The following is a 17,969-nucleotide window of genomic DNA, read 5'->3' as shown; positions in this document are numbered from 1 at the left end:
TAACGAAGAGATTGATCATGTGGGCAGCTTCACTTACCTTGGTAGCATTATTAGCAAAGACGGTGGGAGCAGTGAAGAAGTTAAAAGTAGAATAGCCAAGGCTCAGGGTGTTTTTTCACATTTAAAAACAAGTTTGGAAGAATAGGAAGATAAGTCTGCAAACCAAGACTAGAATATTAGAAGCTACAGTGATGACAGTGGTCGAATATGGCTCTGAAGCATGGGCACTCCGAAGAGCCGATGAAGATATGCTAGATATTTTCCAGAGAAATTGCTTACGCATTGTTCTGGGCACCTAGTCAGGGCGCCAGAAGTAAAAATTGGGACATATACCTCGACGGAAAAAGGTATCGATGAAAATGGGCCTATCCCACCTAAATCGACCTTGCTGATTCGAAAAATAACAAGGGCATATTCGTACAAGGCGGCAAACACCACGAAACTTAGGGTTTCACAACTTGTGTATGGCTCCTCAGTGAACATTGCTGTTCCAGTGAGTCTGATGCGCCTTTTTTCGCAGAAACCCGAGTATCAACGACTAAGGCAGCAGTATCCAAGATGCCCGGAGGTCAAGGAATGTCTTTTCAACCACAACACACTGACTTTTTTTATTTACCGTAACGCTAAATCTTAGACAAAAAGCTAGCGAAGCTCTACACAGATGTCATCGCAAAAAAAGAGTTTATTAACCAAAGTATTACGAATTACTTAAAACAGAAATCCGAATAAATGATGACGTGAAAAACCCATCGAATTACTAAAGCAGCCCACTACCTATCGTCCCTTCAAATCAACAACTCCCATGCAGAATAACTATTCCTTGTCAGAACTAAACTCCCCTTCGCGACATTTTCCACAACAGGAGCACAAAATATCGCAGTCACAGGAGCATTCGTCCACACAAAATATATATATTTCCTTGTCAGAACTAAACTCCCCTTCGCGACATTTTCCACAACAGGAGCACAAAATATCGCAGTCACAGGAGCATTCGTCGCAGTCACAAAATATAGCTGCACAGGAGCATTTTCGTCCACAGTTTTTACACTAGCAGTACGGTGAAACTTTCTAAATGGTAGATGGCCAGGCTGCAAGAGTCGATTTCTTGGGTAAAACTTTTCCGTCTTTTAACTCCCACCCAAAATCTAAGGGAGAAAAGTAGATGGGACTAGGCACAAGCGCCTGTAGCATCACAGACCATTGAAAAATACATCTTTTAACGTGGAACTTGAGCGATTCGTCTGTTGGAGGTAGGCTCTTCAGTGTTTTACGACGCGGAAACAAGTGAACTCGCAGATCGTTTAAACAGTCAAAGTTTTCATTTTTTCCATACGACGCGATCAAAATATCCCGACTCAACTTCACAATTTCATCCTCGAGTTCAATGGCCTCTTGTATGTCTCTTGAAACCTGGTCAGTCACAGCCGAAATTTGGGTTAACCAGGGCATTGCTGCTTTCAGTATCGTTTTCTTGCCTTTTGAATAGAAGTAGCTCCCCGTATCATAGCCGGTGAAACAATGCAAAAATGCCACAGAGTTCACCAAAGACGAAGGGAGTCCATTTGCCAGCTCCGTGACATAAACAGCTTTGTCCTTGAAGCAAACCCAGATGTTTGGTGTTGCACTGGTTTGTGCCTCAATTTTAGAAAAAGACTGAAGCAAGATGACGACGATATCGGTGTCATTGGCTTCGATATTCACGTCTGAACATCCAGTTTTAACACAGAATGCTGCGTGAAGGACATCACGAGTGTCTGCTTCCTCGTGAGTACAGCTCAAGTCAGCCGTAAAACTGCTGCCTCCGTCAGCAATACTCTCTGGTTTAAGTTTCACAACTTTGGTCCTGTCAGGAAACCATCCGGATAGGTAAACAGGGAAAGGTAACGTTTTCCTATCAATCTCAGATCAGACCTCAAACACGCACTCTATCAGTTTCGCTTTGCTTTTTGAATCCAGCAGGATCGAGTCCCAGCAGTCAAGAACCATATGTCGACGAACGAAAAAGGTTTTGCCTGGACGACTACCCGGCCGTTCTTGGCAGCTACTACTGTCTTTCAGAGAGACAACTTCGCAGCCCACTAAATCGTGGAGCATGCCATCATAGCGATCAGCTACAATATGTAGCTGAATTTTCTCTTTCGGCTGTTTTCTTATAAGACTCTCCAACGTTCTTTTAGCGAAGTCCGTCAAGATTTCGTCTTTTCGAGGGGGTTGACTTCTGATCAGTGGCATAAAATCAAATACGACCCCCAGAATTCCGGCGTCCCGGGAACTTGGACACTGCTGGCCACTTCTCGATGGCAAGAGAGATTTTTAGGAACTCCATCATAGCACATTTGCTGCCGGTTCTTAACACGGTGTTGCCACTGGCTGTAATTTTAAACAGAGCAAGGGGATATGGTAGCAGCTCGTGACCTAGTATTCTCATTAGTATATCAGTAAGTGGACCTTGGTCCGAATCAACAGCGATCATGATCCTTTTAACAATATCTAATTCTGCGTTTGCATACACAGCACTTCCGGATGCCTTTTTGATGATCTTTTTCGAGCTTTGAAAAATCTGCACTTTCACTTTCGTAAATGCATCACTATCTCCATCAAGAAAAGATCCGATTGCCTCTAAGCCTGAAGCTTTAGCACTTATAGTTGGCACAGTATCTGCCAACTCTCCAGTAATAATGTTCACTAGTTTCTCACAATCAGAGGAGAACGGGTCGACGTGATCCTCTATAACAGCGACAACTTTTCGGGCCAGTTCTTCATCTCTTTTATCCGAAGCATGAGTTGAATACTGATCATCGTCGAATTCGCATCGTCGAATACAAAGTGTTGTTATAGCATTACCAATCTTTATTAATTCTTCTGTTTCTTCTTTGTAACGCGAAACAAAAAAGACGAAAAGTTGTAGCAACGCCTGGGATTTTTGCGGTTTCAACTCATAGCACATCGATAGATGTCAATTTCCGGAAACCTTTCGGTTAAATTTTGGTATCTCTGGTTTGCCGACTCATGGGAAAGTGCCCCTTACATATTCGGCTTTGGCGTTTTTCAGTCTACCTATGACGTAATTTTCATGAAAACCTTTTTCCGTCGTACCCCCGACTAGAAATAAGCGAGATAGCCTGGCTTGGCGGCCTGACTATACCCGGATGATTGACCGTATTTCAAACAATAGGCTGTATGAAAAGGTGGTTCAATACCACTCTCTAGGGTTATAATGATTGAAAGGTTGAGGTGGCTAGGGCATGTTATGTGGATGAAGAATGACAGATTGCCGAAGATCGTCCTTTTCAGCCAACCGTTTGGGGCTAAACGAAAAGCATTTCTTCCTCGTCTGGGATGCGATGACGCCATAAAGAAAGATTTAAAGGAAGCAGGAACTTCCTTGGAGGGTGTAAAAAAGGAGGCTTTGAATAGATTGGGATGGAGGAGGAGGAGTGTGCGTACCTGTGTTGGCCTCAGGCGGCTTGGTGCTGCGGTGAGTTGTCAGTAGTAGTAGTAGTAGTATCGTTGGCGTGCTTGACTTGATCCGTGTTTGTGTCAGCAGGAGTTGCACTCTCAGCTTTGTACTTTTCTGTGACTTGACCTGATTACTATTACCACCCAGATGAATCGTAACTTTTTCTAGAGTGGTAGAACATAAACTTTGTTGAAGGAGGTTGTCACTGGAATTTTTTTGACGCTTTCAGCTATTTTGGCCAGAAAGGCTTTTGAAGTTTTATGTTGGCTGTTTATACTATCTTATATTCGTGAGCAATATGCTATCTTTCTACCTGAGCAATATGCTATCTTTATACCTGAGCAATAATTGTATATGTTTGTCAGTTCTCGAAAACGGCTCCGTAATTTTTTCGAGAAAATTGCATATTGGGATATACTTGCATAAAAAAACGATCTAGATAGGTCAGAAGTCTGGGAAAATTTGTTAAAAGCCATAATTTTGGAAAAAAAAACTGTAATAATAAAATATCTTGAATATACAGCAGTATGAAAAGACATCAAATTGCGTAAAGAACAAAAAAACTGGTAATTTCAAAAATATTTGTATATATTTTAACAAGGGATTACAAAATGTTAAAAAACCTTAAAAAATAGAACCAAAAGTTCGAAGCTTAGCAGAAATCGTTGTTAGAAATTTGACTTGCTTAATAATCAAATCAAACAGTTCGTGGTAACGAACTGTAAGTAAGGAGCGACCCGGCTCAATGGTAACCGAAACTCTAAAAAACGGAATTTTGATACCAATAGATGCATCAAAAGAATCAGATTTTAATGCTGATTTCAAATATATAAGTTTCATCAAGTTTAGTCCTACCCATCAAAAGTTACGCGCCTGAGAAAATTTGGCTGATTTTAGAAAAAAGGGAGAAAGACCCCTTAAAAGTTATAGAACCTTAATGAAAATCACACCATCATATTTAGTGTATAGGAGAACCCTACTGTAGAGGTTTCAAGCACCTATCTACAAAAATGTGGAATTTTGCATTTTTTTTTTTTCCAGAAGAAAGATCACGGATGCGTGTTTATTTGTTTTTTTTTTGTTTTTTTTTCTCAGAGGTGATCGTATCGACCCAGTTGCCCTATAATATCGTGGAAGAGCTCATTAAAACGGAAATTAAAAGTTCTAGTGCCTTTTTTAAGTGACAAAAAAATGGAGAGCAACTAGGACCCCTCCCACGCTCATTTTTTCCCAAAGTTACCCGATCAAAATTTTGAGATAGCCATTTTGTTCAGCATGGTCGAAAGTATGATAACTATGTCTTTTAGGATAACTTAATCCCCCGAAGTCCCCGGAGGAGGGCTGAAAGTTATGAACTTTACCCAATGTTAACATATAGTATTGGTTATTGGGAAGTATACAGACTTTTTCAGGGGGGATTTTTTCTGGCAGGGGGGGGGAGGGGGTTGGGGGTTATATGGGAGGATCTTTCCATGAAGGAACTTTTCATTGGGGAAGGGACATTGCTATGAAGGGGGCGCCGGATTTCCCATCATTATTAAAGAAAAAGATAAGAAAATAAATATAAAAAAACAAGTTTTTCAACTAAAAGTAAGGAGCAACATCAAAACTTGAAACGAACAAAAATATTACGTATATTATTGGGTTCACCCCCTTGTTAATATCTCGCTCTTTAAGCCAAAGATTTTTTAGTATTTTCATAACAGCTATTTATTCTAATTAACGGTCTTCGTGATTAAGGAGTCATTTTTAAAGAATTGAAACAAAATTTGAACTTTAGCGTAAAGAGCTAGGTATTGACTAGAGGGCAAACCCCCTAATATACGTATTAAAAATATATGAATATAGAAGTTGGTTACGTAAATTAATTCGTAAGTTACGTATATTTGTTACTAATAAAAATGTTCGTAAATAAAATTGAATAAGTTTCGAGAAAGCCATTTAACCAAATAAAAGTAAAATTAATACACAAATTTTGTTTTAGTTATTCATTTACGGTGAGCCAAAATCAAAACCTGCATTAATTCAAAAACGTTCAAAAATTAAAAACAAGTTTTTTTAACTGAAAGTAAGGAACGACGTTAAAACTTAAAACGAACAGAAATTATTCCGTATATGAAAGGGGCTGTCCCCTCCTCAACGCCTCGCTCTTTAAGCTAAAGTTTTACTTTCTCACAACTCTATTTTTTTAAACAATAAAAAAACTTTAGCGTAAAGAGCGAGGCGCTGAGGAGGGGACAGCCCCTTTACTATACGGGATAGTTTCTGTTTGTTTTAAGTTTTAACGTCGTTCCTTACTTTCAGTTAAAAAAAACTTGTTTTTTTATTTAATATCTTTGAGAAGACACTGTATGAAAAGACACTTAATTGCGTTAAAGAGCAAAAAAACTGGCAATTGCACATATATTTTTATATATTTTGACAAGGGATTACAACAATTCCAAAACCTTAAAAAATAAAACTAAAAGTTTGAAACTTAGTAGAAATCGTTATTTTCGGGAAAATTGTCATCCTGGTATAGTCCAAAAAACCAAAAGTTTGAAGCTTAGTAGAAATCGTTGTTAAATTCAAACTTGCTGTAATAATCAAATATTTTTGAATAAGTTCAGTATGAAAAGACATTTAATTGCCTAAAAAACAAAAAACTGGTAATTACAAAAATATTTGCATATGTTTTGAAAAGGGATTACACCAATTCAAAAACCTTAAAAACGAAAATCAAAAGCTTGAAGCTTAGTAGACATTGTTGTTAGAAAGCCGATAGTCTGTAATATTCAAATATTTTTCAAAAGAAACTGTATTGAAAGACATTAAATTGCGTAAGGAGTAAAAAACTGGTAGTTGTAAAAATATTTTTATATATTTTAACAAGGGATTACTATAATTCAAAAACCTTGAAAAATAAAACCAAAGTTTTAAGCTTAGTAGAAATCGTTGATAGAAATCGGACATGCTGTAATAATCAACATCTTTGAATAGAATCAGTATGGATTACAACAATTCAAAAACCTTAAAAAAAACAAAAGTTTGAAGCTTAGTAGATATCGTTGTTAGAAATTGGACTTGCTTTAACAATCAAATATCTTTGAAAAGACACAGTATTGAAAGACATTAAATTGCGTAAAGAGAAAAAAACTGGTAATTGCAAAAAATATTTGTATATATTTTAAGAAGGGATTTCAACAATTCAAAAACCTTAAAAAAGAAAACCAAAAGTTTGAAGCTTTGTAAATATCGTTGTTAGAAATCGGACTTGCTTTAATAATCAAATATCTTTGAAAAGACTTTAGTATGAAAAGACAATAAACTGTCTGCGGTTAGAAGACAAGCGATAATGAGGATGCGTATATAGAAGGCTGCCGCGTGCCGAGTGCCGGGGCCCGGCGATGAAGCTGCCAGGCTCCCGGCACTTTATTATATAAAAAATAGCTGGGAATTGGAAATTGTCATATTTAAGTCAATAATTTTGGTTAATATTGACTCGGACGAATTCTGAATTAACTGTTCTTCAAGTATAATGTATCCAAGGAACTTAGAAATCATTTTAGGAACTTGGGAACATTTAAGTTTGCTCTTCTGCCTTTATGCTGGCTAAATACTTGTCCACTTCAGTCATATAAAATAGCTGCAGACAACTTAACCAATTTTCAGGCCTTGCAAAAGTTGCGTCTTTGACAAGCTTAGCGATGATATCCACATACAATGGGTGTGTTCTGTCATGAGCGTTACGGATTTTTTTTCGATAATCGTTGCCAATACAAAGTCAACATCATCCTTAGATGCTTCTTGTAAAGCATCCAGAATGTTTGCATAAAATTTGTCAAAATGTCAGAACTTTTAATTTACCATCGAATGAGTCCCTTTTGAAGTTTCTACGAAAACTCTTTCTAATACGAAGTGCCTTGGTCAGAAAAACCCAAAAACAAAAATAATATATTGTGCCCGCATCGCTCTTTACTTAGCTAGCACTATTGCACTCCCTGTTATACATTCATACCTACAAATATTAGATTATAAAAGGGAGGCAGCCCCTCATAGATAACTTAGCTGGGAAGAGGTTTTTTTCTGTCAAAAAATCCCACCAAAATAAACAACCCAGTAGAATTATCCATTAATCAGAATTCAGTGCAATGCTGCGCCGTTTACTTGGCTATAATTTTCTCGGGGACCGCCACTCCTCAAGAGAACCCTGCAGCGGCGTTTGTTGTCACGGTTCTGGTTAGAGAAACTCGTGAAAGGTTCATCTTAACGCTACTATGGAGCTAGGCGGATCTCAAAACACCAGAAAATCCTGTGGTTGGTGCCCCCCTCCCTCTTTTTAAATTACCACTCTAACAAAAAACAGAATTAGAAGAAACACGTGCTTCGGATAAAGTGATTGTTTTAGAGTTTATCAAAATTCCTTGAAAATACTAAATTCACTGAACCCACGGTTTGAGAATTACAAATAGCGTTTAAGTGATACTATCCGTAATAAGCTAGCGCCAGACCCGTATTCAAATGCATTTTGAGGCAGAAAAACACGGAAAGTGGGGAGGAGGAATTCGATATGAACCAAACAAAATCAGAACAATTATACTATTCACAAACAGAATAATAAGACAGCCTTAAAAAGCTAGAGATATCAGTGTGTCATAACCAAAAAATGATGTCTCTGCGCCAGCGCCGCCCTCGTATCATCTCTAACACAATAGTTAGTTACTTAATTCTAACAATTCATGTTTCTGACTTCAATTCAAAGATTCTTATGATCTTCAGCTTCACTAGAATACTAGCAGATTTATGAAGTTGATTCATTTATTCATATGCCATATGGTACAATTCTAAATAATGGTGTAGTAAAAACATAAGGGAGCAGGCATCAATGAGAAAATCAGTTAAAACGATGGGAAATGGAATAAGCATACATAAGCTTTACTTGAGAATTTCTTCTGTTTTTCTGCGTGTCTCTAACTTTAAAACTGTATCAGAGATATCGAAATTATCACAAGAAACCATTTTTTTTCCAAAGTGAAATATGAAGACCAAATTTGCAAAACTTAAAATCATTTATCCGGATTCTATTTGTGCTACTACTCATAAGAGTATGGCAAGGATTAGAAGCATAAAGGACAGAATGACAACAGAAGGTTGACTAAAGAATAACCAGAAAATGTCTTTTATAGTTTCCTTGGTTTGGAACAATCTTTTCATAACAAATCAGGATGTTCTTTTTTTTAATTATACGATTATTTTTTGGTAATACAAAGACCATCATGTCTGACTGTTGAGATCATCCAAAAGACTGCAACAGACATGCTGAAGTCAATAATGGTTGAAGACTTCAAGCGCTGCCTACGAACAGTGGGAACGACGTCTGTCTCCATCGGTGTGTAGCTGCCCAAGTGAACAACTTTGAATGGGTAACACTGTTGCCAGAAAAAAATTTTTTAGGCAAATTTTTTAAGTAAAATATCCGTGTCATTGCTTTGCTGCAACACCTCATATTAGAAACAGTTCACTGACACAGACTTGACAAATATACTTCTCATTATTCCACTTAATTTTCTAGGACCACCCAAAGCAGCGATTCGACGTGAAAACCATGCTCGTTTTCGTCGTGCGGTTGCTGATGAACAAAGTTGTCTAGCGTGTTTGCAACACTGTCTGTCTCTGGATCCGGAGGAAGCACCTCGTCGTCTGGTAGATCATGATAATGGATTGTACACTGTGGCAGTTTGTCTTTTGAGTCATGTTAATAGATCTCGAATAGCAGCTTTAGAGGTAAATTATTTAACTTTATTTTGCAGATTAAAGAAAAAAGCCCTTTATGGGGCAGAAAAGTTTTCTTTCATATAATATTCCTCCCATTGTCTGGCAAGAAATAAGTAAATGTGGCTGCACAAAAGACAGGCTAAGTAGCTTCAATTCACAAAAATTAAAGGAGGGTGGGGAGAATGTATTATTCAAAATAAATTTCCAGGGGGAGGCAAATTTGTAATTTTTTCTACTTCTCAATTAAAATGCCGAAAAGGCATTTTTAGATGTTAATCTACCAAAAACATGTGTTTTTTTCAAAATATAGAGGAAGGGATAAAAACCTAGAGGGAAAACAATGTCTCGACTGCCCCCCCCCCACTTTACCTGGATGGAAGACCTGTTTCCAGCATGCATCATGTTTTAAATAAAACTAATAAATAAAAAACATTTTTTCGACTGAAAGAAAGGAGCGACATTAAAACTTAAAACGAACAGAAATTATTCCGCATAGGAGGGGAATTTTCCTCCATTAATACCTTGCTTCTTAAGTAAATTTTTTTTTAGCACTTTAAAAAAGCTTCTTCTAACGACCATTGTGTTTGAGCAGTCATTCTTAAAGAATTTGGACAAAAAGTCAAACTTTAGCGTAAAAAGTGACGTGTTGAAGAGGGCAGCTCAATTCGTATGCGGAATAACTTCTCTTCGTGTTAAGTTTTAGTGTTGCTCCTTACTTTTTGCTGAAAAAACTTCTATTCTGTTTTATTTCTAATCCTTTTTCAAGTTATGCTGGGAATCCTCCCGCACGTGTAGAACCTCCCCTGGAATATTCCCCCACGGAAACTTTCTTCCTCCAGGAAACTCTCCCCTTAGAAAATACCCCTCCCCCGCCGAAAATTACCCCTGAAAAATATCCGGATATTTCTTCCAATAACAAATACTTTACGTCAACAATGGATAAATTGTATAACTTGCAGCTCTTTCCCCAGGGGCTGTGGGATCATGTCATCCACAAAGGCATAGTTACTGGACCTTTCAACTATGCTGAACCAATTGCATGTCTCGAAAATTTTATCAGATGTATTTGCGGAAAAGGGGAAGTTGAAGGGGGGGGGGCTAGTTGCCCCCAACCTTTTTTGTTAACTTAAAAAAATGACGGTCGAACTTTTAGTTTCCGTTTGAATGAGCCTCTCCCGATCTTCCAGGACCACTGGTTGAATACTATCACCCCTGAGGATAACAAAACACAAACAAACAAATAAACACGCATCCGTGATATTTCTTCATTTCTACATTTTTGTTTATAAGGGCTTGTAACCTCTACGTCAGGGTTCTATGATATTCTGATTCTGACAGTGTGATTTTCAGAGTTTCTTTTTTCAAATCTTTTTATAGAGTTTTGGGCTCCTATTGGGCTGAGTCACTCCTTACTTACAGTTCATTAGCGCAAACTATCCGAAGAACTTTTTTCATTTTGCTAAATCCACATAGCGAAGATAATCGAGACAGCAGACATCCTGCCTTGTGTATTAGGTTTTATTAAAGGAAAAATTATATTGGACCTTGCTTAGGTGTGAGTTATAATTGTTTTTCCTTTTTTTTGTATAGTGTTTGTAATTTTTTCCTTTTTTATACAATTTTTTACATCTTTGTTCAAGCTACGTTTTTCTTTTGCCATTGATACATGTTTCTGGATGTAAAGCCGAAATAATCTAGAATTCTGTTTTTATTTATACACAATTTTTGTTTATTTTACTGTCTTATTCAAAATTTCAACTTTTTTCAGTATCTTAAATAAGTTTCATTTGTAAGTGAAAAGACAGTATTCTATCGATTGGTTCAGTATGTATCGTGTCTTACTTTGTTCCTAAGCTTTTTATAGGTTTCTCTTTTTTTTCAGAAGTCAGTAATATCCTCTTTTCTCGTTCAGCGTAAAAGTTGGCAATCAGAACTTTTGACATCTCTTTTTTTTTCACATATTGAATGGTTGAAAATATTCCTTTTATAAGCAGAAATTTATAATTACTGCTTATAAAAGGAATATTTTCCTTTTATAAAAAAAAATATTCCTTTTTTATATCCTCGTTAAAGCTACGTTTTTTTATGCTATTCATAAAGGCTTCTGGATGTGAAGCCGGAATATATATAATTTTTTTATTATTTCTACAAAAAAGTCATTTTTTGTTTGTTTCACTGTCTTTTCAAAATTTCACCCTTTCTTCAATATCTCACTTCATTTCAGTTGTAGATGGAAAGGCACTGTACTATCGATTGGTTCAGTATGTTTTATCGTGTCTTACTGTGTTCCTGAGCTTTTTGTAGGTTTCTCTTGCTATCAGAAGTCTGTTAAATCCCCTTTTCTCGCTCAGCGTAAAAGTTGAAAATTAGAACTTTTGACATTATTTTTTGTCGTATATTGAGTGGTTGAAAATAGTCCTTGTATAAACAGCACCTTTTTTTGTTGACTTACTTGACTTATATCCCATCCGGCCTTTGTGGCTGTTTTGGGGCTTCTTCTCTTCTCACTAGTCGTTGAATATGGCGAAGGTATTCGGTTCTATCTGGTGCAAGACGCAGGAGTTGGGTGAGGTTCCGGCCATTGAAGTTGTCGTACCATCTCTTGTGAGGTCTGCCACGTGGTTGTGTGCAATGTACCCGTCCTTCAAACGTGATTTTGGGGAGTTGATTTGATGACATTCGTTAGATATGACCAAACCAGCGGAGTTGCTGACTTCTAATTCGGTCCATGATAGTGTATGAGTAGTGGAGGAGTTTACGGAGATCTTCATTGGATACTCAGTCGGTGTAGGTGATCCCTGCTATGCGACGGAGACGTTTTGTTTAAAATGCGGAGAGTCGCCTTTCGTCATCAGCTTTAATTATCCATGTTGCACTTGCATACATAGCAATGGGGATTAGGAGAGAGTTAAAGAGCCGGACCATCAATGATTTTGATAGTAATTTACTTTTCCAAATTGATGATAGACTCTTGAAGCTGCTGGTTGCAAGGCCCAGTCTACACCTAATTGATTTTGAGCAATCGTTGTTAAAGGTTAAAAGACTGCCGAGGTAGACAAAAGATTCTACATTTTCAATTTGCTCTCCTTTTATGGGTTGCTGTAGGGCTCTGGGTGCAGAATCTCTGGATACCCACATGAGTTTCGTTTTTTTGTGTTGACAACCATCCCAAGGGCTTCGGTTGCTGACACTATCTTGTTTGTGTCTGATTGGAGGAGATGTTCGTGACTGTTAAAATTCACGATGTCGTCTGCGTACACTAATTTGTCGACAAGTTTCCCTCCAATGGATGCACCGTGTGTGGTTCTACCAAGTGATAAAGCTGCATTTAGAAACAGATTAAATATATGAGAGGATAGTAGGCAACCCTGAAGAACATCTGCTGGCGTCTAGAATTCTTCTACCACTGAATCAGGTATCTGAATCTTGCTACAAATGTTCAAATACATGTCTCTGATCAGCATTACCATGTTTTTGAAAAGTCTACAGAGCAGAATTAGCTACAAAAGACTGTTGCAGCATATCCAATTAAAGGCCTGTATAAAATCAATAAAAAGTAAAACCAGTTCCTTCGCAATTTCTATGTTTTTCACCATCAATTGCCGGGCGCAAAATATTTGGTCTATAGTAGATTGATCTCTTCGGAAGCCGGCCTGACATTCCTCTAAAGTGAGTTTGTCAGGGATTTTAGTCGGTCAAGTAGGATTTTCGTGAGGATCTTTGCCGGTTCGCTCGTCAAGCTAATTCGTCTGTATTTATGACGATCGCCTTTTTCACCCTTTTTGTGAAGGGGGACAATCATGGCTTTCGTCCAAGATCTGGGGAAGTAGCCTGTTCCCCAGATGCCTACCGTGACTTTATGATAAGTGTCTACCAGTTCTTCTGGGCCCGACTTAAGTAGCTCTTACTGTGTGCCATCTGGGCCTGAAGCTCTGTTTGTTTTCAGGGACTGTATAGCAGCAACTACCTTTTCTCTTAATGGTGGTGGACTTAGATCTACTGCGTACTCCGGTAGTTGAAAAGACAGTAGGATAGATGGGTCAGGGGTTATTGTTGGGTTCAGTCTCTGGCAAAAGTGTTCCTTCCAGCGTTCCCACCTCTCCTCAGAAACTGTGATAAGTTGTCCATGTTTATCTAACAGGGTTGTTGCTGCCGCGGGTTTCTTTTTCGACAGTTCCCGTACTTTTTTGTAAATGTAGTGGCTGTCATTTTTTTTGAAGACGTCTTCGGATTCATGGCACTTGTTGTTGACGTATTGGCGCAGAGCCTGCCGTATTTTTTTCTCTACAAGACGTTTTAACCTCTTGTATTCATCCTGGCTTTGTCGATCTTGTTTGTTGGCGTGAATACGTTTTTCAGCACATATATCGATGATTTTGGGTGTGATCCATGGTTGTATAAGAGCGGACAGTGAAAACTCGCAACACATCTCACTTTTCCCGCTTATACCCTAAAAATTGAGCTTGTAATATAGAGTTTATAGAATGCAGTATCTGTCTGGGATGTGGATAACCAAAAGTTTTCCCATCAAGCTAAAGTTTGTAATGGAAACTGAAACGAAGCAGCAACCATTGCCAACAATCTTAAACTCAACACCTCAAAGCTCCACCAACAAAAAAATTATCGTAACAAAGTCAAAATGAACCACGTAAAAAATGCAAAATTCTATTTTTGTCAAGGTACTCTGCCCCTGAGGTACAACAGTACATTCTTTCAGGTATTGTGGCTAAAGGCCCATTTGCAGCGAGATTTTACGAACACAGAGCTTTAACTAGCTCTAATTTGAGCCAATCAGATTTATCATAGAATTCTCTTATTGCCATCAGTCAATCAGGAAATTCTATGAAAAATATTATCGGTAATGGGCCTTAAGCTCGAAGCCCCACAGACAAACTCATCATAGCAACGTTAAAAGGATTTCACTTAAGGTTATGCAGCATCTTAATTATCTGTTTTGCAAGCTTCAGCGTCAGTTGACGGTCATAGCGACAACGTCACAAAAGCAATCAGAATTTGTGGTTCGCTTGTGAAATTTGACTGAAAAATTAGTTACATTTTACGTCCTTTTCGCTGGCGAGCTTGTCAATCAAAGTGGGTGACACTACAGGAAACTTACAAAGTGACTTGTGAAATTGTCCAAATGACAATTTCATTGAGATTATCTTTAGCATTTTCCTATAGTAGATGCGCTAGCACATTTTAGACATTGCACTCTCCTGAATTTTAAAAAGAGCAATCTGCTACAGTCAATGGAAAAAAAAAACTAAACTGACACTTTCTCATAATGTTCTTCAAAACCCATGGTCTCCAGATTTTTGTCAAGGAATTCTGTCACTGAGCTGCAACGGTACATTCTTGCAGGGATTGTGGCTAAAGGCCCATTCGCAATGAGGTTTTACAAACACCCAAGATTTAGCTAGTGCTAAATTGAGCCAATCAGGTTTTTCATAGCATTCTATTGCTAACCTCAGCCAATAAGAAAATTTTACGAGCTTAAACTTAAGGCTTGAGCCTTAAGCTCAACGCCCCGCAAAAAAATGGATCATAACAATGTTAAAAGGAATTGCTTAAGACCAAACGGCACCTTAAAAATATGTTTTGCAAGCTTCAATGTCGGCTGACCATCACAAAAACAAAAGAATTATAAATAAATTCATCCTCAGAGGCATTGTTTTTAAACTTTTCAACAATGGTTAATGATGTGTCTTTCTCGAAATATTGATCGGATATTTTGAGGGAAAAAAGGTGAGGGAGGCTAGTTGCTTTCCAATTTTTGGGTCACTTAATAAGGGCACTATAACTTTTAATATCCGTTTGAATGATACCTCTCTCAATCTTCTAGGGACGTTGGTTTGATACCATCACACCTGGAAAAAAAAGATACGCATCCATGCGAATTTTCAGAGGCTTGTAACTTTTGATGGGTAACATTAAACTTAATGAATTTCATATATTTGGAATCAACATAAAAAGCCTATTGTTTTGATGTATCGAATGTTGTCAACGTGAGTGAAGTTATTTTTATGAAAATAACTTTATCCATCTTTCATAAGTAGTGAAAATAAATTGTGAGTTGATAAAAGCAGCACTTTTGATCTATAACATATGTATTAAATGTATACCGGTATCCTTATTTTCGCACGATTTTTCACGTTCAATTTTCACAATAAACGGAAATTATGCATACCGGTATCATTATTTTAGCACGATTTTTCACGTTCAGCTTTCACACTAAACGAAAGTTATGATATTTACAATATTAATGGTGCGGCAGGGGGGTGGCGAAATCTACATTTGCCTCCGCTGAGAAAAGAACTTGACCCGGCTCTGGATCAAACAAACTGAAAAAGCTTATAATGGACAAAATAGGGGGATCCTTTAAGTCACTGTTTCACCTTAAGAACTGGTCGACATTGTTTTAACTTTTGTGTTACTTATAGTTGTTATCACGGGCAAGTGAAGTTCAGCCAAATGGCCACTACCGTGTGTCCGATGCTCTTTCAGCCTTACGTTTACGGTTTGGAGAACCAATCAGGTTGAAGTTTTTAGTCGGGATGATGACATCAGGAAAAGGAGAGCTCTTATTGGCTGGAGTTAAGTTTTTTAATGCCCTTATTCTATCTGCCCCAACAGTGAGGGACAAAGTTTATCTGCAAAAGGAAATTGAAGATGCAGGTTTCAATGTCGATATGCTTGAAAAGGTAATGCTTGATTTTTTTAGCAAAAGATAGCCTTCTTTTCAAATATAAACTAGAAAAGGATGCTAAAGCCTATCTTGTATTGATTTTGTACATATATTAAAGATTTTTCATGTCAAATGAAATCAAGTTGAAAACCATGCTGCTTATCCCATGGGTTGGGGATATTAGTTTTATTGAACTTTCTTTTTCAATACTCTAAGACCATAATAGGTCACAGTCCAGGAGCTACCAATTTGAACAGGGTGTTAGAAAGAATAAAAAGTTTTTCAAACAAAATGAAGAATGACATTAGAACCTTGAACAAGCATAAATAATATCATACAATAAATCGAACTTAAAATGAAATAAATAATAGTAAGTGAATAAATGAAACTAAAACGAATATAAATTATAATGAATAGCCAGTCCAAGCTTGACATTAACGGGTATTACTATGAATGAATAAATGGAGCATATAACGAACACGAAATCAAGCAACTAGTTCAACCCCAAAATGAGCAGAAATTGCCAGAAATGTAAGAGACACTGTGATTTTTTCATTTTATAACTAATAAAAAACGCAGTGTTTGGGAGATATGACATTTTATAAAGTGTAAATGATATTCTGTGATTTAGAGAGTTGACATTATGTGTTTAGAGAGAAGATTTTTTTTTTAGCTTTCAATTGGACTCTATGATTCATATTAATTTTGGTTTATTTTCGATTTAATTTGGTTTATTTTGTTCATTCGTGCTAATATATCTCATTTTTAAGTTTGACTTTATTGTTCATTTTTGTTTCGGCTCATTTTACGTTTTAATATCGTCCTTTGTGTCTCTTTGACAGAATTTTGAAATTAACCAAGGGTGATCAATGAAAGAACGAAAATAATACTGCGTATTCGTCGAAAATATGACAGATTACGTAAATATTGAAACATTCTTAGCGTTTTGAGTTGTAGCAGAGGAATCCGTAGCTTTTTCTGTCCTTGACATAAATTTATATTAAAAGAATAAATCTATTTGTGAAAATGATTATATACGATTGTTCATCAGCAAAAAAAAATTTGATAATTTATATAATTTGATTAATTTATATAAGTTATATAATTTTATAAATTAGGCTGTCTTTGTTCATGCCTTAAGAAATTGTAGTGTGTTTTAAGCGAAAGCAAAGAGAAATCCTTTCAAACCCCTCTTCCCAAAATAGAACCTCCTAAGGAAGAAGCTCCAAAGAAGCCTGAGGCAAAAGAGGGAAAGAGAAAAAGCCAGAGGCAAAAAAAAAGATGAAGAACTTGAGAACCTGCACGCAGAAATAGATTTAGAAAATGCAGGAAAAAATAAAAATGTGGACCAAAGGGGACCTTTTCCCTGGGGGTCCATAATGGAAACTGGGGCACCCTCGCCCGGGGCCATAAATACAGGCGGAGGAGGAAGAAGGCCCCTCAAATGTAAATTCAATAGGGCCTACCGGTGTGTCCACACGTCCTATAAGTTACAAACCTTCTCCCAGTAATGGGTTGAATTGCATGCTGATGCAGAACACTATCGCGGGAGGATGCTCTATAGGAGGATAACTGAGGCAGTGTGTAAGATCCAGATCTATGGACAACGGCCTCTGCAAAGGGCTGCCTCGACCCTTTCGGGGTACCTGCAAGACTGGGGACGTTGCGGTCAACTCTGTAATCACTTGAGGAGTCGCAGCCGTCGGGGAAATTATAGTCCAGTAACCGACAAAGCATTCGCACGAGATTCGGACTAATAGATAATTCTTCTAGACTTTGTCTCTTTTAGTGAGTGTCTTCAGGCTGAAAAACCTATTTCTAGCAATTTTATCTACTATGGGCTGCCTCTCCGTAGTAGCATAATATTTGTAGGCATGAATATATAATGAATCGGAGGTAATAGGCATCGCCAAGTGCTGAAAACCATGTTGTGACCAAGATGGGCCCAGGATTGCATAAAGCGTTCATTATACTGGAGGTCCCAGGGACTTCTTGCTGTCCAGTTCTAAGCCGCCTTAAGCGCTTCGGTGTAGAGTTGAGAAGATATGTGGTCCTCGTCCTGCACTGGTA

At 37.5% G+C, this 17,969-nt stretch overlaps 1 protein-coding gene across 2 annotated transcripts in view; it reads left to right on the top strand.

The window, feature by feature from the left end:
* The window catches only part of mwh (multiple wing hairs), a 194,735-nt gene that overhangs the window by 150,236 nt on the left and 26,530 nt on the right, over positions 1-17,969 (top strand). For both annotated transcript variants that reach the window (XM_089087066.1, XM_089087067.1), the window contains 2 exons: positions 9,012-9,223; positions 15,655-15,915. In XM_089087066.1, coding sequence (XP_088943192.1) covers positions 9,012-9,223; positions 15,655-15,915 — 473 coding nt within the window. The remainder of the gene's footprint in view (positions 1-9,011; positions 9,224-15,654; positions 15,916-17,969) is intronic.

The sequence above is a fragment of the Artemia sp. Qi Xiang Cuo genome, chromosome 3 (assembly GCF_049724085.1).
Source record: "Artemia sp. Qi Xiang Cuo chromosome 3, ASM4972408v1, whole genome shotgun sequence".
Lineage (NCBI taxonomy): Eukaryota > Metazoa > Arthropoda > Branchiopoda > Anostraca > Artemiidae > Artemia > Artemia sp. Qi Xiang Cuo.
This window is presented reverse-complemented; position numbering and strand designations above follow the sequence as displayed.